The 20,804-nt window shown below is 36.8% G+C and overlaps 2 protein-coding genes across 12 annotated transcripts in view; one reads left to right on the top strand and one right to left on the bottom strand.

Annotated features, from left to right (window-relative positions):
• Positions 1-11,366, top strand: part of PGM3 (phosphoglucomutase 3) — a 28,282-nt gene extending 16,916 nt beyond the window's left edge. For 4 of the 6 annotated variants that reach the window (XM_033235555.1, XM_033235557.1, XM_033235556.1 and 1 more), the window contains 5 exons: positions 364-462; positions 1,952-2,065; positions 4,286-4,408; positions 5,784-5,957; positions 6,922-11,366. In XM_033235555.1, coding sequence (XP_033091446.1) covers positions 364-462; positions 1,952-2,065; positions 4,286-4,408; positions 5,784-5,957; positions 6,922-7,011 — 600 coding nt within the window. In that variant the 3' untranslated portion in view covers positions 7,012-11,366. The remainder of the gene's footprint in view (positions 1-363; positions 463-1,951; positions 2,066-4,285; positions 4,409-5,783; positions 5,958-6,921) is intronic. The other 2 variants (XM_033235558.1, XM_033235559.1) reach the window with 2 other exon arrangements.
• DOP1A (DOP1 leucine zipper like protein A) overlaps positions 7,761-20,804 on the bottom strand; it is a 103,409-nt gene continuing 90,365 nt past the window's right edge. For 4 of the 6 annotated variants that reach the window (XM_033235552.1, XM_033235548.1, XM_033235550.1 and 1 more), the window contains 7 exons: positions 20,162-20,314; positions 18,969-19,105; positions 17,633-17,688; positions 16,268-16,432; positions 13,312-13,441; positions 11,520-11,579; positions 7,763-8,372 (listed from right to left, as the gene is read on the bottom strand). In XM_033235552.1, the coding sequence (XP_033091443.1) occupies positions 8,067-8,372; positions 11,520-11,579; positions 13,312-13,441; positions 16,268-16,432; positions 17,633-17,688; positions 18,969-19,105; positions 20,162-20,314 (1,007 nt within the window). In that variant the 3' untranslated portion in view covers positions 7,763-8,066. Of the gene's footprint in view, positions 8,373-11,519; positions 11,580-13,311; positions 13,442-16,267; positions 16,433-17,632; positions 17,689-18,968; positions 19,106-20,161; positions 20,315-20,804 lie in introns of all 6 variants that reach the window. The other 2 variants (XM_033235553.1, XM_033235554.1) reach the window with 1 other exon arrangement.

The raw sequence follows: 20,804 nt of genomic DNA on the forward strand, positions 1-20,804 counted from the left end.
ATATTTACTGTCTGGCCTGTTACAGAAAAAGCTTGCAATTCTGCTCTAAGCTATTCTCCACACTGTAGCTAAACAGCTTTCTAAAACTGTTAGGTCATGTCACGCCCCCACTTGTAATCTTTCCTGTCTTATAAGGAGCCCCTCATCTCTATCACCGTGCTTTACCCTTGGACACGTGCTTCCAGAGTGTGTTCACACTCCCATTGTATACATACCATTTTGTATTTTAATGCTTAATCGTTTTCCTCACTGGACTCAGCCCCAGTATGTTTTGATCCCCTTTGTGTCTCTGGGATACTAGGTATGCAAGGAACATTTGACATCTGAGTAATTGCTGTATTTCTTTAAATGCATGTGTTATAGGTACCTGTCTATTGCACTAAGACTGGTGTAAAACATTTGCACCACAAGGCTCAAGAGTTTGACATTGGAGTTTATTTTGAAGCAAATGGGCATGGCACTGTAAGTTCTCTTAATTACAGTTGGCCTTAGGTGGCACTTACCTTTATAATGAGATTTCTGTATCTGGGAGGTAATAATAGGTAATATTGTACTTTGTTGAAATAATTGGATGTGACAAAAAGATCCTTTGGTTATCTTATATATTGATGTATTATGAAACTGTGATACTCTTTTACTTGGTAATGATTCTTCTTTCAATGTGAAGAGATACGCTAACGTGTTTTGAATAGTTTTTAAAAAAATTTCCAGTTCTTAATTTTGTTATAAGCATGTTGTCTATGCATTTTTTGGCTGGCCATAGGAGAGGAAAAGAAAAATTCAGTCGCTATGGTGAATTGCAAAGTGTTGGAAAGTTGATAATTAATAAGAAATGAAAATGAATTTAAGGTAACTAGTGATAGGCATATAAAATGTTTCAATTTACATTTTACATAAAATTACATTTTAAAGTGTATAGTTAAGTAGTTTTTTGTAGATTCATAATGTTCAGAATATTTTAAAAATGTTTTTATACTCACCTCATTTAATGAATGCACTTGAGGTGGCTATCAGAACATTTGAATCTAAGCCAAATAATTTTCCTCATTAATTTAAAATTGGCTTTTGGAGGGCATAAATATAAAAAGGGGAAAAATAAGTTCCTGCAAAATGCAATTAAGATATAACTTTAGTGATCTAATGGAGAAGTTGGTAAATTATTTTCTAAAGGGTAGATAGTAAATATTTTTGGATTTTCAGGCCATAAGGTCTCTGTTACAGTTGCTCAACTCTGCTGATCTAGCTTAAATGAATGGGTGTGGTTGTGTTCCAGTAAAACTTTACAAAAACAGGTGACTAGCCTGTGCCTTATTTTATCAAGAAAAATGTATTTCATCAAGTAGTTGAGCATAGTATGCTAATCTTGCTCAGTATTAGGCCTCTAGAAGGCAATAAAAAAAGATGGGTAAGGTATTTCCAAATGAGGTAAGACTCTTGAGGAGCATGATGAATTATATATTGTAATGACTATCCATGATATTATTTGCCATATTTTGATAAATACTAGGAACTCTTAATTTTGCCTCGCTCATACCCTTAAGTTTTAGAATAAAACTGTACTAGTCGCAATGAATTATTTCCTTCAAAGTAAAAAGGATACAGACAGGCTCTAAGTAACCTGGTTGCACAGAAATGACTTAGCTGGTTGAAGGGAAAACATGAACTTACTGAGTGTGTTCGCCTCTTGTCAAGGTGGTGTTTTCTTTGTAATCAGATGTTTAAATTTTTATAGCCAGTTATATAATCCACAAATAAAATTTTTCCCCTAGTACTATCCTCTGGGTTTTAATGTGATCTTACATTAATTTCATACATTTTAAGGCTGCCACTATGTTTCCCCTCAGTTTCTCCAGATTGACTAGGAGGGAAAAGTGGGTTAGCTAGAATAATAGTATTTATGACTAGGTTTTGGATAGTGTTTTGAGACTGATTTTATATGCTTTTGCTGCAGGCACTGTTTAGTACAACCGTTGAAAGGAAGATAAAACAATCAGCAGAACAACTGGAAGATAAGAAAAGAAAAGCTGCTAAGATGCTTGAAAACATTATTGACTTGTTTAACCAGGTCAGAACTGATGGGGCAGTGGACTCTTGGTTACCTTTACTTTATTCAGAAGATGGATAGAACAGAGTGTGGGTGCATACAAAATTAAAGTAGAGATGTCCTGGCCTGGTGGCTTCCTTGCAATAGTGGTATATTCAGTTGAGATTTATAATGAAATGGAATGACAGAACATTTTTTAATATGCTTCCCTTCCCCTACATCTTATGATGGAAAATTTCAAGTATATTGAGCAGCTTCTACCTAGGATCACAGATTCAGCTACTCAGTGTATATATACATATTATTTTTTTTTAACCAAACCTCGAGGAAATTAAAAATAACTGGTTGTCAGGCCAGGCGTGGTGGCTCATGCCTGTAATCCCAGCACTTTGGGAGACCGAGGCGGGCGGATTACGAAGTCAGGAGATCAAGACCATCCTGGCTAACAGGGTGAAACCTCGTCTCTACTAAAAATACAATCAATTAGCCGGGCATGGTGGTGGGCATCTGTAGTCCCAACTACTCTGGAGGCTGAGGCAGGAGAATGGCATGAACCCGGGAGGCAGAACTTGCAGTGAGCTGAGATCGTGCCACTGCATTCCAGCCTGGGCAACAGAGTGAGACTCCGTCTCAAAAAGAAAAAAAAAAATAACTGGTTGTCTCACTAACAAAGGACATACATGTGGGTTAGTTGGGATTGGGGTTGGAGTGTCGTTTGGCAGTGGAAAAGCAGTACATTTGAGTGTCTTGCACACATTGGACACTTTATATACCTTACTGTGTAATCCTTGCAGTAACATAGGGAGAGGTGTTACTGTAATTCCCATTTTATAAGTGAAGAAACAGAGATCTATCTTCAGTTATATCTTATACCAAAGCTCATATTTCTCCATTTTATCTTGATGCTTTCTATTCATTGTGGGGTAGTATCTCAAAAGGGATCTAATTATAAAGAAAAATGAGTGATGGAATGTTAGGCTGAGCCTTAGAGTTATCCAGTCTAATTTCATTTTATAGATAAGGGGTACTAAAGGCAAGTTTCTCAAGAGCTAGTTTCAGTATTCTTTGTTACACCTTTCATTGTCTTCCATGGAAATCTTCACCTCATTGTTCATGTTTATCCATCCACAAAAACACTTCAGTTAATCATGCTGCATGTGAGAAAGCATAGGATATAGGCTGAGTATCTCTTATCCAAAATGCTTGGGACTAGAAGTGTTTTGGGTTCAGATTCACTGGATTTTGGGATATTTGCATATATATAATGTGACATCTTGGGTGTGGCACTCAAGTCAAAAACACTAATTCTTTTGTTTCATTATGTTACATAAGATTAAAGGTTTTATAGAATACTGCAAATTTAGTGCATGAACCATCAGAAAGCAAAGGTGTCGCTCTCAGCCATCCATTGGACAATCTGTGGTTGTTTGGCATCACCATCATTCCTGACTCTGAATTTCAATAAGCAACCATTTTTTATACTTATTCACATACAAGTATTTAATAGTAAAAAATATGATACTTATCCGGCATGCATGGAAATGATATATCATAGCTGACAGGGTCTTTTTCCCTTGGGGACGCTGAATGAACTGTGGGCCTGCTTTTAGTGGGGTTTTGTTGTTGTTGTTGTTGTTTTGTTTTGAGATGGAGTCTTGCTTTACTGCCCAGGCTGGAGTGCAGTGGCGCAGTCTTGGCTCACTGCAACCTCTGCCTCCCGGACTCAAGCAGTTCTTCCTCAGCCTCCCAAGTAGCTGGGATTACAGGCGCCCACTACCACACCTTGCTAATTTTATATTATATTAGTAGAGATGGAGTTTTACCGTGTTGGCCAGACTGGTTTTGAATTCCTGACAGTGAGGTCAGGAGTGCATTTGTTTTTTTATTAAGAGACAAGGTCTTGCTGTGTTGCCCAGCCTGGAGTGCACTGGCTGTTCACAGGCATTATCACAACACGCTGCAGCCTCAAACTCCTAGCTTCAAGTAATCATCCCATCTCAGCCTCCTGAGTAGCTGGGACTGAGATGTGTGCCACCACACCTGGCAGTTGTATACCCACATTTTGACCTATCACAGAAGGCCAGGTGTGGAATTTTTCACTTGTGACGTTATTTTGGCACTCAACATGTTTCAGATTAAGGATGTTCAACCTGTACTGTGATTGGTTTTCTAAGAAAAACATCCATTTCCAAGATTTGCTTGTGTTAAGTGGTTTCTTCTATTTGTTTCCCCATTTTGCAGGCAGCTGGTGATGCTATTTCTGACATGCTGGTGATTGAGGCAATCTTGGCTCTAAAGGGCTTGACTGTGCAACAGTGGGATGCTCTCTATACAGATCTTCCAAACAGACAACTTAAAGTTCAGGTGTGAGAGAAACTTTAAAATAACTTTTCTGAGTATTAGCTAAGTAAAACCTATTACCCCAATTCTATGTCTCACTGACAAATGTTTCCTGTTTCATTCTATACATACACACATGATACACAGAAAATAAGGCCTTGTGGGCCGGGTACAGTGGCTCATGCCTGTAATCCCAGCACTTTGGGAGGCCAAGGCAGGTGGATCATGAGGTCAAGGGATTGAGACCAGCCTGGCCAACATGGTGAAACCCTGTCTCTACTAAAAATACAACAATTAGCTGGGCGTGATGGCGCACACCTGTAGTTCCAGCTACTCAGGAGGCTGAGGCAGGAGAATCACTTGAACCCGGGAGGTGGAGGTTGCAGTGAGCCGAGATCATGCCATTGTACTCTGGCCTGGCGACAGAGATGCCATCTCAAAAAAAAGGCCTTATGATATCTAACGGTATTATCTTACAGCTGAAAAAAATTATAGAGTAACTAAGTTCATTTACTTAACATTCTATTGTTTGAGAAGTATTTGGTTTCCAACTTTATTATATAATAAATAATATGAATGACTGCATCACATTTTTAGCGATTTTATTATGGAGAATTAAAAACAGATATAAATGTACAGAAACAACAACATAATGAACTTTGTGTACCCAGCTTCAGCAGATTTCAGTTATTGCCCTATACATTCTCCATACCCCCTCCCAATACTCTTGGGTATTTTTTTTAGAGATGAGGTCTCACTGTGTTGCCCAGGCTGTTCTTGAACTCCTGAGCTCAAGTGATCCTTTTCCCTTGGCCTCCCAAAGTGCTAGGATTACAGGTGTGAGCCACTGCGCCTGGCCCCAACATTATTTTGAAGCAAAACTCAGATCCCCTGTCATTTCAAGTGAAAGTACTTACTCTGCATTATGTTTAGTTCACAGAATACTTCCTGAGGGAGAGAATTCAGATAAATTCCTCATTGATTTCTCTGTACATGTTTATGCCAGTTTACACAGTCACCAACAGAATTTGTGAAAGACAATTGGAGGTACTAAAGCCACAGTTCACAGAAATGGCTGTTGATTGTTCTGATTTATTTCTGGCATATTTAAGAGATTCTTATCGGCCTTCTTATATAATGGGCTACCACTTATCCTGTATTTTATGTGTGATATGGGACTTATAGTCATGTCGTATTTACTGGCCATTATCTTTATAGACTGAAGAAAAAGAGAAAAGTTGTCCAAATGTTGAAATTAATTACCCTGATCTTGGAGAAATAAGAAATTTTAATGTAATTTTATATTTAGTCTGGCACTTTTCGTAGAATTTATGTTTAACAGGTTAAGCTTCTGAAAGGAAGTGTAATATAGTACCAAATATGAAATGCTTGCACTTAGGTTGCAGACAGGAGAGTTATTAGCACTACCAATGCTGAAAGACAAGCAGTTACACCCCCGGGATTACAGGAGGCAATCAATGACCTGGTGAAGAAGTACAAGCTTTCCCGAGCTTTTGTCCGGCCCTCTGGTACAGAAGATGTCGTCCGAGTATATGCAGAAGCAGACTCACAAGTAAGCTGGGATAGTTCTATTGAAAAAGAGCCTAATATTAGGTGATACAGAGGCAAACTATTTTAATAGTTTTTAGAATCTCACTATGATGATTAGGCTTTATTTTGCTGAGCCTTTTAGGTTCACATTAAGACCACAAAATTATTTTCACCAGCAGTAATTATAAAATTGAACAAAATTAGACCCAATCAGTTTATTTCGCCAAATATTTTTGACTTATTCTAGACTTCCTGAAAGTGTCATATTTTTAACCATGGCAGGAATAACTAACAAATACTTAGTTTAGGCACTACAAGGTAGATGATCCTTTTCTTTTAAAAATACAATCTTGTGACATTATGAAAACAACCAGCTTTGTAGTTCATTTCTAAGTCAACTGATAGCATTCTGAACTCTTGTTTTTCAAAATATTTCCTTTAAATGACAGCTTTACTATGGTGCCTGTTTCCCTGATAGGGGTCAAGACCTGTGGTCTGGATTTTTATTATTTGGCCTCTTCACATACTCCTTAAAGTGTCTGCAAAGCCACGGCAGACTACAGTGAGCGTGCCGAATAGGGAATCAGAAGGAGACATTTGGCAGCTTTCTTGCAGAAGCTTAAGCCATCTTAGAGTCTAAAGAATATCCATGATGGATGAGGAGACGGCAACAGAGGCAGTAATACTTACTGTTAGGCCAATTGTGGACTAAGGTTTTATTGAATTTTTTCATTTTTGGAATGATAGCTATTTTTATAATCTGAATTGTAAAAACTTACCTTATTTAGAAGAATTTCGTCTGTTTTCCATTTAAGGGCCTTGGAATTTGTTACTGAAAGATGAAAAAAGGTTTTCATTGGAATTTGCTAGTGAAACAAAATCAAGAATCACCCCTCTCTTCCCCAGAATTCCAAGTAACATGGTCTTGCCCATGTTAGACACATGCTATATCTTTCTCATCTAATCTCTTTTAATGTAATTTGCAGGAAAGTGCAGATCACCTTGCACATGAAGTGAGCTTGGCAGTATTTCAGCTGGCTGGAGGAATTGGAGAAAGGCCCCAACCAGGTTTCTGAAGATAATTCTCATATTCTTGAGAAAGTGGACTTTTTACAAGTCTTTACAAAACTGTCAATAATAATGGCCCTACTAAGAGATTTATAATCATAATGTTTACAATGCACCCTACTGGATTGTCTCTAGATCTGATTGTTTTTCTTAAACACTACCAGAATAATTCTTTGTAAATAGGTAAGCCTTACACTTGTTAAAGAAATTTACCTCTAATTTCAGTCCCACTAATGTAAAATACTGGGGCTTAAGTATACAATTCAGTCACTAACTGTACAGTTTTATGTGGGGAACAATTCATGCAGACTACTGGAAAATTAAATCTTATTACCAACTCCTTGTGATATCTTTGCCATCACCGTCACATGAGCAAGATGATGTTTTGCAGCATTCTCCATTGCTGATACAAATGGAGAGGGCAGAGAAGACTTTATACAACTAGTTTTTCCATTGCAGAGTCTTAAGAAAGATTATTAGATGACTTACCTATATGACTAATGCCATCAGGAACTCAGAGGTGTGAAGAGGGGGGGTTGTCCATCCCTCTTCCGTACTGAGACTTGTAAGGATGCATGGTCCAGCCTTCAGTTATTCTTCACTGCTCTTGGTGAAGGTATGTGGGAGAAAAACTAATTATAATACGTTTTCCAGCCTCCGATGGAGAAGGAACACCACTCTGATACCAGAACATGGTTAATAAGGAAAAGAGAAAAATCCCCAACCAATCTTAATTAAACCAAGCCTGAAACCAATGGAAAAAAAAAATGGGTAGTGTATATTTTGCAGGTTTAAGACAACTCAGGACAATAAAAACAATGGACTTTACATGTGTGTATATATATAGCTCTCTTAGGCACCATAATCAGTATAAGCCAACAATATTTAAACTTGATTCAGGCCACATTCAGACATTTGCTCTTATATACAAATATTTAAATTAAATACAACCTGAAATGTGTTCTGTTACATACAAAAAAGGAAAAACTATACAATGCAGAGCAGTGTATGTGTTTTAAATAATTACATTTACATATAAGTTAAATGGAACCACCGGTGGTGCTCAAGTTTTTATCATCCCTTCCAGAAAATCTTTTTCTACCATCTCTTCTATTTTTTGCCTGGCTTTGCTGGAACATGGTTTGTGGTTCTCCAGTTTCATGTCCTTATTAGGGAAGGCGTTTGAGTAGAGGATAGGACTCCCTGAGTGTCCTCCACATCGGCTTGTGACTTTGCTGTTGAAGACTTGACTGAGCACATTGAAGAACGGCAGGAGCTGCTCCATGCTGCGCACGGTGCAGATGGTGAGCAGCAATTGCCCTGGCTCCCAACCCAACGTTCTTCCTGAGTTGTCTTCCTCTGGATTTTTCTGCAGAAAACAAAAGTGAACTGGTATTAACAGACAGTGTGGTATGTTAGAAAAATTAGAAAGATATAATAAACATTGGCAATTGGTCAAGAAATGAATACAAATGACATTACGTTTCTACTCCTGACCTGATCAAAACCCTTGGTGCTTCTGAGACCTTTTACTGCCATTTCTTAGTTTTATATGGAGCAGTCTTAACACTGTAGTAATAGTTCCCAACTAGAATGCACAGATAAGCTTAGTTAACAGAAATCGCTTTGAACAGGAATAGAGTCAAACATAAAAGTTTTATGTTGTGCTTTGTATTTACTCAAAAAGCTCCCAGGTTTCTGAACCCTCACTACTGTAACCAAGGACTAGGTCACAAAATGACTACAGAAAAAAGGAACAAAGTGCTCTATACATTTTATATCCCCTTTTATTATAAATAGTTAATTCCCTTTTATCTAGATAGCCTAAATTTGCCATGATGATAGCAGTATCCAAAGTGAATAATTACTGTCAATACTGCATCACAGAGAAAGGAAGGTATCCCTCAGAAGAGACACTGCTCTCTCCTTCTGGGTTGTGCTAAACAACATAGGGAGGAAAGCTGGACCTGGAGTCAAAGGAATTGGTTTAGTGTGCTGGCTCTGCCATACTTAACGACATCCTTGGGCAAGATACACAAAGGTTCCTCACTTATAAAATGGGACAATCTAAACTAACTTTTAGTAGAGAAGTCAAATGAGAAGGTATGTGAAAACTCTGCCAACTAAATATAAACACAAATAATTTGTGTATTAAGAGGGTAGTTTGAGAAGCCACCTGAATTATACAAACACAGCTACAGACATCATTCTGTCTAGAGAAAGATATGAGAGAACTGAGGTTGGTTGAACTTGGGCAGGATCACAGATACAATACCACACTAAATAAAGATAATGAAAATAAGCAATGAACTAGACAGAAGAAAGAAATCATGAAGACTTAGGAAGAATTACAATCTGTCATATTAACAAATGGAGTTTGCCTTCTAAGATCAGATGTTGCTCAGAAACTTTTATTGTTTACCTAATAATTTAATATCACTAGTTTCCTAGTGGGTCAAGCAGATACAAAATCCAGCTTATTTTCTTCTATGTGCTCTCAAGCTTGTTGCTTATTTTAAAGTAAAATCCTGAAAAAGGAAATTAGGTTGGTGCAAACGTAATTGCAGTTTTTGCATTGTTGAAATTTGCCGTTTTATATTGGAATACATTCTTAAATAAATGTGGTTATGTTATACATCATTTTAAGCACATTTCTCACTTTTTTTTTTGCTAGTGACTTACTTGCTGTTTATTTTAGACTGTGGAAATGATGTTAGACAAAAATCAAATTGGAGCGATTTTCTGAGTTCAAAATAGGTTATAAAGCAGCAGAGACAACACACAACATCAACAATGCATTTGGCCCAGGAACTGCTAACGAACATACAGTGCCTAAACAGTGCCATGATGGTTCAAGAAGTTTTGCAAAGGAGACTAGAGCCTTGAGGATGAGGGGTGCATTGGCCAGTCATCAGAAATTGATAATGATCAATTGAGAGCATCATTGAAGCTGATCCTCTTACAACTGTAAGAGTTGCCCAAGAACTCAACGTTGACCATTGTATGGTTGTTCGGCATTTGAAGCAAATTGGAAAAGTGAAAAAGCTCAAGAAATGGGTGCCTCATGAGCTGAGTGAAAAAATACAAAAAATCGTCTTTTTGAAGTGTCATCTTCTCTATTCTATGCAACAATAATGAACCATTTCTCGATCGGATTGTGACGTGTGCCAAAAGGTGGATTTTATACGACAACGGGCAATGACCAGCTCAGTGGCTGGACTGAGAAGCAGCTCCAAAGCATTTCCCAAAGCCAAACTTGCACCAAAACATGGTCATCGTCATTGTTTGGTGGTCTGCTGCCAGTCTGATCCACTACAGCTTTCTGAATCCAGGTGAAACCATTACATCTGATAAGTGTGCTCAGCAAATCAATGAGATGCCCCAAAAACTGCAATGCCTGCAGCTGGCATTGGCCACCAGAAAGGGTCCAATTCTTTTCCACCACAACAGTGGACCACATGTCACATAACCAGCGCTTCAAAGTTGAACTAATTGGGCTATGAAGTTTTGCCTCATCTGCCATATTCACCTGACCTCTTGCCAACCAACTACCACTTCTTTAGGATTTCAGCAACGTTTTGGAGGGAAACCGCTTCCACAACTAGCAGGATGCAGAAAATGGTTTCCAAGAGTTCGTCAAATTTGGAAGCATGGATTTTTATGCTACAGGAATAAACCAATATTTCTCATTGGCAAAAATGTGTTGATTGTAATGATTCCTATATTGATTTAATAAAGATTTGTTTGAACCTAGTTATAATGATTTAAAATTCATGGTCCCAAACCGCAATTACTTTTGCACCAAACTAAAAATATATGTTAAAATGGAAGAGTCCAGGAGCAAACCAAGAAAAGATCACCTACTTCTTCATCATCTCTGGTCAAAAACAAACCAAAAAACTTAACGGCTATGACTTAAGTTTGCTTCCTAGCAATTATTTAGGTTCCAGTCTAGATTATAGGATATATAAAACTTACTTTCTTTCTTAACTATGACACTGGCACCAATGAGAGTCCTGTGACTGACTTTCACATTTCCATCATTACTCAATTACTGGTACCATACCACCTCTAATCCCCTAAGTCAAACTGCAATTCAACAATAAAGGGTGTACAGAGATGACTTTGTCATGAAGGGAAATGAATAATATCCTTGCACCCTCTATATAGCTAACTTCCAAATGTAAGAGAACTCTGGGGTAACCTTTTGTTTATATTCTTACCAAGATGAGCCTTTAAGAGAAGAACTTTTATTATGCTCTTGACCAAGAAGAATACACTTGATTCAGAGTTTCTGATGCTCTTAATGAGAACTCTCTGTATTGTCTCAATTTCAAATAAAGTCAAAACATTTCCATACAAATGATTTCTCCTTTGACTTCACCAGTCTACACTTGAAAAAAGACTTCCTTCCTGTTTACCTCCCTTGTACTTGTTGACATTCAGACCTGGGTTTGTGTCTCAGTATTTGGCAACTTTTGCTGCCATATCATAAGCATGAAATAGCCACCCTCACCTGATTCTTGGCCATCTCCAATCCCTCCAAAATCACTGTCTTAAAGTCCTCCTCCTTGTCCTGTGGAAGGAAAGAGGAGAACTCACAGCCTTTGTTCCAGCGAAAAGTAGCTTGGCCATGAAGACCTTGTTTAAGGTGATTTGGACGGGAAGATGCCTTTCAATCAAAATAGTTTTTTTATTCTGTGGGACAAATTTTGGGCAAAAGACTGTCATATTTATTATTTAAAGGAGGAGGGACTTATAAAAATTCTCATTACTAATGAAATGCAGGCATAACAGAAAAGGACATGTGCCTGGGGTCATATTTGCTTCTGGATTTGTCACGATTACTTGCCCAAACTGAGATATCAAAGTGAAAAGTACCGAAGTCCTATCCTGAACTCAGGACCCAGCTTACATCCTCATCTCTGTCCTTTTATTAAGCCCCTACAGAAGCAACTAGGAATTTAAGTCAAGTTTCTCATGTAAATTCCTTCCAGCAAAATCTCTTCAATTACTTTCTTCATTCCATTTCTATAGTTATGGAATTCAGTTTAAGAGCTGCTGCCTGATTAGGAGGACTCCAGAAGACTGGAAAATTTCTGAGCACTCAAAGCACACACTGCATACTAGATCTCACCAAATAACCTAGCTCACTCCCAAATTGTACAATTTGATTTTAAAATTTGTTGAATGTAAAAGAAAATTTGACAAAAGGTTAATAACAAAGGCCCAATGGCGAGCATACCAGTTTCATTGCTGGTAGGTTCTTGGGCAAAGATCTGTAATAAATTAGCATGATGCATACTGAAAGATGAAAAGTATGTAAGACACAATATTTTACAAATTTTATTTTCCTACACTTTTTAATGGTATAATATGATTTAAGTAAATCCCCACTTTTCCCCTTAAATAATTTCTTTAAGAAGATGCTTCATATTAATGAGTCAGAGCCAGTTTAATTTTGAGCACTGTTTTAAAAACTGCAGGTTGGGGGGGTCTTGCAATCTGTACTTAGCATTAGCACCGTGAACTACAAAAAGGAAAATATCTCACATGTTAAGGGCAAGAACTGTTTTGTGAAACTTTAGATTCAGTTATATAGCTGTATTCGATCAGGATAAGGAATGCATTTCTGAATGTAGGTTATAATCAGAAAGTGAAAAATACTTAGAAAATGAATTTTAGCATTTTTTTTCATATAGATAAACAGAATGAATGCTAATGATTATTTTCTTTATTCTGACCGAGGTTCTAGCTCATTCAATTTCAATGAAATCTGACTCATATTTTACAAATTTAAAATGTATAATCTTCTTACTCATTGATTAGTTCTGTTGAAACAACTCTGACACGTTCTAAAAATCCCTTTTGTATTGCATTTTTCTCAGTCAATTCATACTTTTGTTTCTCATCATGGCGTTAAGATGAACATATTACATTCTCAAGTTTTTGACATGAAGACTGTTCAGGACTACAGTCTTAAGTACTCACATGTATGGTTCCAAGGTTTCTATTTTCTTTTTTGAGGGGAAAATATTTTAAGGTAGATGTTATTAATGTACAAAAGCCTTCCTTTTTCTTCTCTTCAAAAAAAAGAATAACCACATATTCCTTTAAAATACATGCAGTATGTTTTCTAATGTCTGGAAATATGAGGCTTATGGATATTAATTCTTAAAACCAGGGACTTGTTTTCAAAATAGCTCAACTTGATAACATTCTCAGTTTCCCAGGAAGTATTTAATAAATACCTCACTAATGCAACATGTAGTGATGTAAAACAAAACAATCACAAAAGAATGCGATACCTTTGCTCTTTTCCGAAGAAGTTTTGCTAGTCGTACCACGTAAGGTTTAAATTCTCGTTGATGTATACCCTGCCTTCTGACTTCCAAACCTGAATCATCTGAGGCTTCTGGAATAAAGGCCCATCGGTACCTATGTATAGAATAATGACATCAGCATCAGTAAGACAGACTTTGTGCCATCTAAGATTAGGTGGCATAATGTAGTAGAAAGATCATGACCCCACTGCTTATAAAAATTCAAATGCCAGATGTGCCACTCGTAGCCTTGTTACTTTGGGTATGTTTCTTAACCTCTCTGAGCCTTCATCAGTAAATAAAGATACTATTAACTACCTCATAAGGTTGTAAGGAATAAATATGAAACTTGTAGGCCATTACTTTTTTCATGAGCACAAAGCAAGTACTCAACAAATGTTTGTTTCCTCATTAGCGAATAGGCAAAAGGTTCTTAAAAGGAACATGTTTTCATTTAGCTTATCTCTTTGTACTGTAACATAACAGTGTGACAAAGACTTGATTTTTCAACGTATAATTGGTCAAATGTTCCCTAGTTGCACAGTAAAGGAATAAAAAATTGAACGAATTTAAGAAAAGCAGGGCTTTCTTTGCACTTCTCTTGAATTTTTTTTTTTTGTTGTTCTAATCTCTTGAATTTTTATAATTCTGTCTTTCATAAGTAATATCCGACCATGGGAAAAATTCAAACCGTATAAATGGGCATACCAAAGAAAGGTAGTCTCCCCTCCCTGCATAGGATCCATCAACATTGTCAACTTCGTAAGTCCTTCCCGAGAGTTTATGCCCAAAAGAGTACATATTCACACAACCCTCTCCTTTAAAAAAACATGATCGCTGCCTGTTTTGATTTAATCATACATGTAGGATATATATATTTGATATTAATTTCATATCTTGGAGATAATTCTGCATCATATAAAACTTCATTCTTTTTAACAGCAACGTAGTAGTACACCACAGCCAATGTCCTAGATTGTCCAATTTCTTGCACTTACAAAGTACCACGATGGATACCCTTATGTAATGCTTATTTATTTTTGTGCACATCTGAGAATATAGAGGCAGGATAAATCCTCGGATGTAGCAGAATTATAGGCTTAAAGAGAATATATATTTTTAATTTTGGAAAATATAACCTCTGAACAATTGGACAATATCAGTGTATACTTCCAACAAGAAGAAGAATGCTTCTGTTACTAAAAGTAAAAGGAAAGCAACTTTCAGATCTTTACCATTCTGATGGTTATCCATAATTTTAATTGGAAACTCTGGAGAACAACTGAGCAGCTTTTCCTATGTTTAGAAACCATCCTATAAATTATTAACTGTGTTGCTCATTGGCCCATTTTTCTACCAGGTTATTTTTATATATTACGCATTTTAGACTTTTGCCAATTCATTGCTATCTCTCAAACTTTATGGTTACATGGATACTTTTAAATTTATATATAGTAAACTTATGAAATACTTTGAACTTGCCAAATATGGATCATGGTAAGATATTACTCTTTCAAGATAATCATTAAAATCTTCACATTTTCTACTTTGTAGATTTTTATTTTTAGAAAGATACAAGTTTTTTAAAAAACTAATATAATGGCATGTTTCCTTCCCTTTTGTAGTAACATCTTGACAAGTAAAGAGGATAAACTTATTTTGGTTCTTGTCATGGAAGATAAAAAGTCACTATCATGAGCATACTGTTTAATGTCCCTCCAAAAGCACCTGAGAATAGTTATCACTTTTGTGAAGGTAAGTGTCTTGGTTAATATTGGCCACTTTCCTACAATTCTGTTTAGTATTCTTTTCTGGACTTCCTTAGGAGTAACATCTGTGTAATAGATACCCAACAACTGAAATTCATCAAAAAGTAGATATATATGGTTTTCAAATAGAAGAGAAAATTAAAGGAACTAGAATGACTCTAAAGGTAATTTCTAGTTCTTACCATTAAATTTAATGAAAAGTAAGCTTGTAAAATAGCAAATTTTGGAGCATGTCCAAATAAAAAACAGAAAAAGCTCAGTAGCATACTCTTCATCCTATTATTTCCATTCCAGAAGAAAAATAAGACACAATATTATAAATTAATACATATTTGATCTTGTGGATGAATTCTCATACTACCTTAACTACATTTTGATAATGTAACATAGACTGCCCATTATTTTTAAAATTTATATATGAAAAACCATAATTATTTTTGCCACTTAAGAAGGCATTGTAAGCATTAACTTTTATCAACTTTTCCCCCATTTCTTTCAGTTCAATTTATTATCTAAGATAAAACTGCCTCCTTCATTCTAGTCTTGCCCATCTCCAGTCCATTCTCCACACTACATAGCCAAAATAAGCATTCTAAAATTCAAGCCTAAAAACATCACTTCTTTCCTTAGCTGTCCAAGTTCTCCAACAGTTTACAAGGTCTTACATGGTTTAGTCCCTTTCCAGCTTCTTCTCAATATTATGCTCCAGCAATACTGATCTCTCCACACTTCAGACATATCACGTCTGCAGCTGCCTCTATCTTCCTTCACTCTCCCAGCTGTCATTCTTCACCACCTCAGGTTAAGACTCCCCTGAGGGCCTTCTCTAACCTTCAGAGCTAGTAGGGATCTCTGCTATGTGGCCTCAGTGTGTCTTGTACATGAGCTACCATAGTATCAGTATGTCTCCTTCCCTGGACTTGAAGCATGTGAGTTATGTACCCCATTGTCTCACATCTGGAGGTACTCAATCTGTTGACTGAATAGTCTGTTAATATATCCACATTGACCATTTACTTCCAATAACTGTGCTGTGCCAAAATAATTATATTTTAGTAAAAATTATTAATACTTCAACTTACACAAAAAACTTTTTAATTAGTCCTAGATGTCAGTGACCAAAGCAAATGCACTTTCAAAAATATCCATTTAATATCCTTGCTTTTACTTACATCTGAAACTGAGGAAGGTTTTCAGAGGGCAACGCAAGAGCCAAATCCAAAAATTTGCAAGCAGAGAGATAGAGGTTTAACCACCGCTGGCTGTTATATGAAGTAGAGAAGCCATTGCCTCCTGTGTACGTTGTCTCCAGACCAGCCACAGAGGGCCCTGAAGTCCTGTAAGCAGGAGACAGACTGTCAGCAGCTGGACCCATTTACTCACAGGAATTCCTGGAAAGATCTAAAAGTGCCAGCTAATATTTTTCATAATCATCCTGAGATAAATGTGCCAGTAATTGCTAAGCAAGGTCATGATGAAATGTCACCATTTTCAAATCAAAAATTCACTTTTCTTCTTTAAGAACGTAAAAACAGTACATAGACTGGGTGCAGTGGCTTATGCCTGTAATCCCAGCATTTTGAGATGCCAAGGCGGGTGGAATGTTTTGAGCCGAGGAGTTTGAGACCAGCCTGGGCAACATGATGAAACCCTGTCTCCACAAAAAATACAAAAAACAAACCAAAACCAAAAAAAAAAAAAAAAAAAACAAAAACACTAGCCAGGCATGGTGGCACACACCTGTGGTCTCAGCTGCTCAGGAGGCTGAGGTGGGGGAATCACCTCAGCCTGGGAGGTCAAGGCTGCAATGAGCCAGGATCACACCACTGCATTCCAGCCTGGGTGAAAAGAGTGAGACCCTGTCTAAAAAAAAAGTAGTACATAACTTATCTTACATTCAAGAAATATAAACACTGTAAAAGCAAGAAACTTCTTTACTCAGTTTCTGCAAAGATGAGAAAGTTCTCTATAATAATAAACAGTTATTAGTGCAGGAGATCCTTTTTATAAATCTACTACTGAAGAAGAAAATATATTCAAGAAACTTGGTCTTAGAAAGAACTTTTCAATCTATAAATTTGTGTAAATAAAAAATTATATTTAGTCATACATTAATAAACTGCCTCTATTAAAGAGAGTAAAAGTACATTAAATTGGGACCATCTGGAAGATCTGCACATATGGATAGCCTGGTTCCAGGTTACCTACCATAACAGGGTTCGCTATATATTGCAATATTTCACAGACCAGATCTGACTTACCAAAACCAGTCTGGCTCATGCAGCTGAAACAATACTGTACTGCTTTAAACTAAATTTGTGTCTAGAGGACCAAGGCAATGAATGCTGATGGCTTAATCCAATCTAAAGTGCTTAAGGAATAAGTGAAATTACATTATATCCAAATGTAATCAATTACATAATAATAAATAAGTATTCAGAAAAATACTATCTATATTATCCTAGATGCTGAGTAATATTCTGAATAATTTCAGGATATTAAAAAATGGACAAGAATATATTTAAATTACATATTACCGTGAAATATCTTCATCAGCAGTGAGTTCCTGCTCCATCAGTAAAAATACTTGTACCTGAAAATGGTGAAATAAGTGAAATAAATGTTAAATGTTTAAACTGGATATTTAATCCTTTCAAGTTATCTTTAAGTTGTATTTTCATTAACACAAAAATTTTAGAATACGTTTTCAGAATCTTTTAAATTATAGTTAGTTTCTGAAGGTAAAACTGCAAATTCAGCCACATAGAGCTAAATTTTGGTGAAATTGCTTGTTAATCATTTGGTGAAATTCAGTGAGATGAAGGCGAGCTTTTGTTTTTAGTGATTATGGAACAGAGTTACAGTTATTAAAAAAGGAAAAATAGGCCAGGTGTGGTGGCTCATGCCTGTAATCCCAGCACTTTGGGAGGCTGTGGTGGGTGGATCACAAGGTCAGGCGATCAAGACCATCCTGGCTAACACTCTGAAACCCCATCTCTACTAAAAATACAAAACAAAATTAGCTGGGCATGGTGGCAGGCACCTGTAATCCCACCTACTTGGGAGGCTGAGGCAGGAGAATGGCCTGAACCCGGGAGGCGGAGCTTGCAGTGACCTGAGATTGCACCACTGCACTCCAGCCTGGGCGACAGAGCGAGACTCCATCTCAAAAAAAAAAAAAAAAAGAAAAAGAAAAGAAATATTAAAGCAATTATATTTGCAGGGAAACTATAAAGCTAGATTTTCAGAGAGATAGATTCCTCTTCCTTTCTTTACCCATTCCTCTTTCCTAACTCCCCAAATCATTCTGATGAGGATAAGGAGGAGGCTGACTGGGTATGGTTTGAGGAGGGGAACAGAAGGGTATAGGTGGGACCTGAGAAGGTTTTACTGTTTGATAGGTTACAAAATCTCTGTGAAAGTCTCTCTGAAGCAAGTTTAACTGGGGTAGGTGCTGCACTTCAAGAGTGAGTATATGTAATATGTCAGAGCAGTTGAATCCAGCTCGGCCATCTCTATCACTAGAGGTATTGCTACAGCTATTGTAAATAGGTCCAGCTGCTATTGTCAGGACGGTAGGCCTTGACAGAGTAAAAAATGTAGTGTAGTACAGACTAAACACTAAACCAGATCCAAGAAAGTAATCATTCACAAGGAGCTGGCCATCCATCTGTGTTGCCTATTTGTAAATTTAAGCTGTATGGAAATGGAATCTGACTTGTTTTACTATTTTCAGCTGTAAAAAAGTATCAGTAACTGGTTTAACTACAGCTCAATTCTCTCCCAATATTTGTTGTATCTAGTAAGCACATGGAAACTAATCACTATTTTATCATTTAGATTTATAACCTGACTGAATTAAAATTAACTCACAAGTTCTGTAATCATGGTAGGCCAGAGTGAGGTAAGATGTTGGGGAGACATTCTTAAAAGTAATACTCTGAAAAACAGGAACACTTGAGAATGGAGAGTTGGCACCTGTGGCAAACGGAGACTCTCAACCAATCTCTCTGAAAGAAATGCAGAGCATTTTCAATAACTAAATAATCTTTATCACATAAAACTTTCTATATCATCTGGTCCAGTACTCTCAAACTATCTGTAGTAAAGGATAAACTTAAACAAAACTCCAAACTGTTGGAGATATTTTCATAAAATAATAAGAAAACTCCAATTAAACAAAGATACATGGAATACAAATGTCATTTTCTTATTAAGCAGATTCTTACAAATAGCAAATCAAAGTTTAAAATGTTTACTCTAAATTTTTATACTTATGGATGGGATAACAGACTGGTTACTGGTCCATGGACCATACTTTGAGTAGCACTGATCTAGTCAACTTAAACAAACAAAAAAAAATTATAGGGACAAATAGTGTACATTTTGTGTATCTGAAATTAGGAATCATTTGTCTTCTGGGAGAAAAGAAAGTTCTCCCTAGAGTGTGACAACCATCATGTTCCCATGTTGGCTCCCGAGGCTGGAGGCTTTAAGAGTATGCTGACTCGAGCAGCAAATAATTCTGTTCTGGATAAATCCCCATTGTAGAGCTATTTGGTGGTACAGGGTGATGATGTGTGTACTGATATCCTTCTGGACACAGAAGGTCACCAAACCCGCTTACTGAAGTTACCAAAAATATTACTTAATCCCCCTTGCAGTCCCCAAATTACAGATCTCCAGGTGTTACTTCTAGCCACAATTTCCTGGCTTTACCTTATATTTTGGTCTTCTCAGAGAACACAAATTCTTGTCGACAAGGAGAACATGCTAACATGCCTGCCTGCAGCAAAATCATCTTATACCTCATCCTCAAACATGAATTCCTAAGAAATTTGAACTAAACAATAAAATAGAGACCACATTTAGGCAAGTCCTACAACTCAGTGATGATTTCTTTTAGATGCTGGCATTGATAATTTTTGTTGTTTCAGTAGAAAAATTTCTAATTCCCAACTGATCTACACTTGATATATTTTACCCCAACTTAGAATTTAGAGAAGTATTTTCTAAGGAACCAAAATCCTATAGTTAGAGAAGATAAAGGGTTTTTCATTTTTTACCTTGTATATCTGGAAGATATTTCTGGTACTGGTCAATTTCACTGCTAAAAATAGCAAATGCTAATCTTTTAAGAAGCATGGCTCTCTGTTCTAGCTCCACATCACGGTTTGCAAAGAGATTAAGTGAACTGCTTTGAGCCACTGCTACGCGTGCTGAAAAAGCAAGTGAAAGAGACTGTGACACTGTCATTTGAAGAAAGATTATTCTGTTGTTTTTAAAAATAGCTATATGCTCTATGACATCCAAAACTGAGAGGAGCTTGGGGTACAAAACTTGATGCCCCTCTCTGGGGCAGACAGGCTGGCAAACAGATCCAGCATACGTAAGCCAGAGGACCAAAATGGTAGGAGTTTTGATGGAGAGGGGAAAATTTAGAACTGTAGGTTTTATAAGGTAAAACCACTAATAATACCATTTATATAAAACCCTGAGGAAACCCTTTAATATTTGAGGCCATCTGCTTAAATCCTTCTTGTTACTTTAAAAATACTTTCTGGTATAGCCTTGCCTACGTACCTTTCCTTCCTCATGTCATTACTCACCCTCGACTCATTCTGCTGTAGCCACATTGTCTTGTTTGTCATTCCCTCAATGTACCAAGTGTGCTCGCATCCCAAGACTTTTGCAATTTATTTGTATTTT

Source organism: Trachypithecus francoisi, unplaced genomic scaffold, assembly GCF_009764315.1.
Source record: "Trachypithecus francoisi isolate TF-2019V2 unplaced genomic scaffold, Tfra_2.0 Lachesis_group15, whole genome shotgun sequence".
NCBI lineage: Eukaryota > Metazoa > Chordata > Mammalia > Primates > Cercopithecidae > Trachypithecus > Trachypithecus francoisi.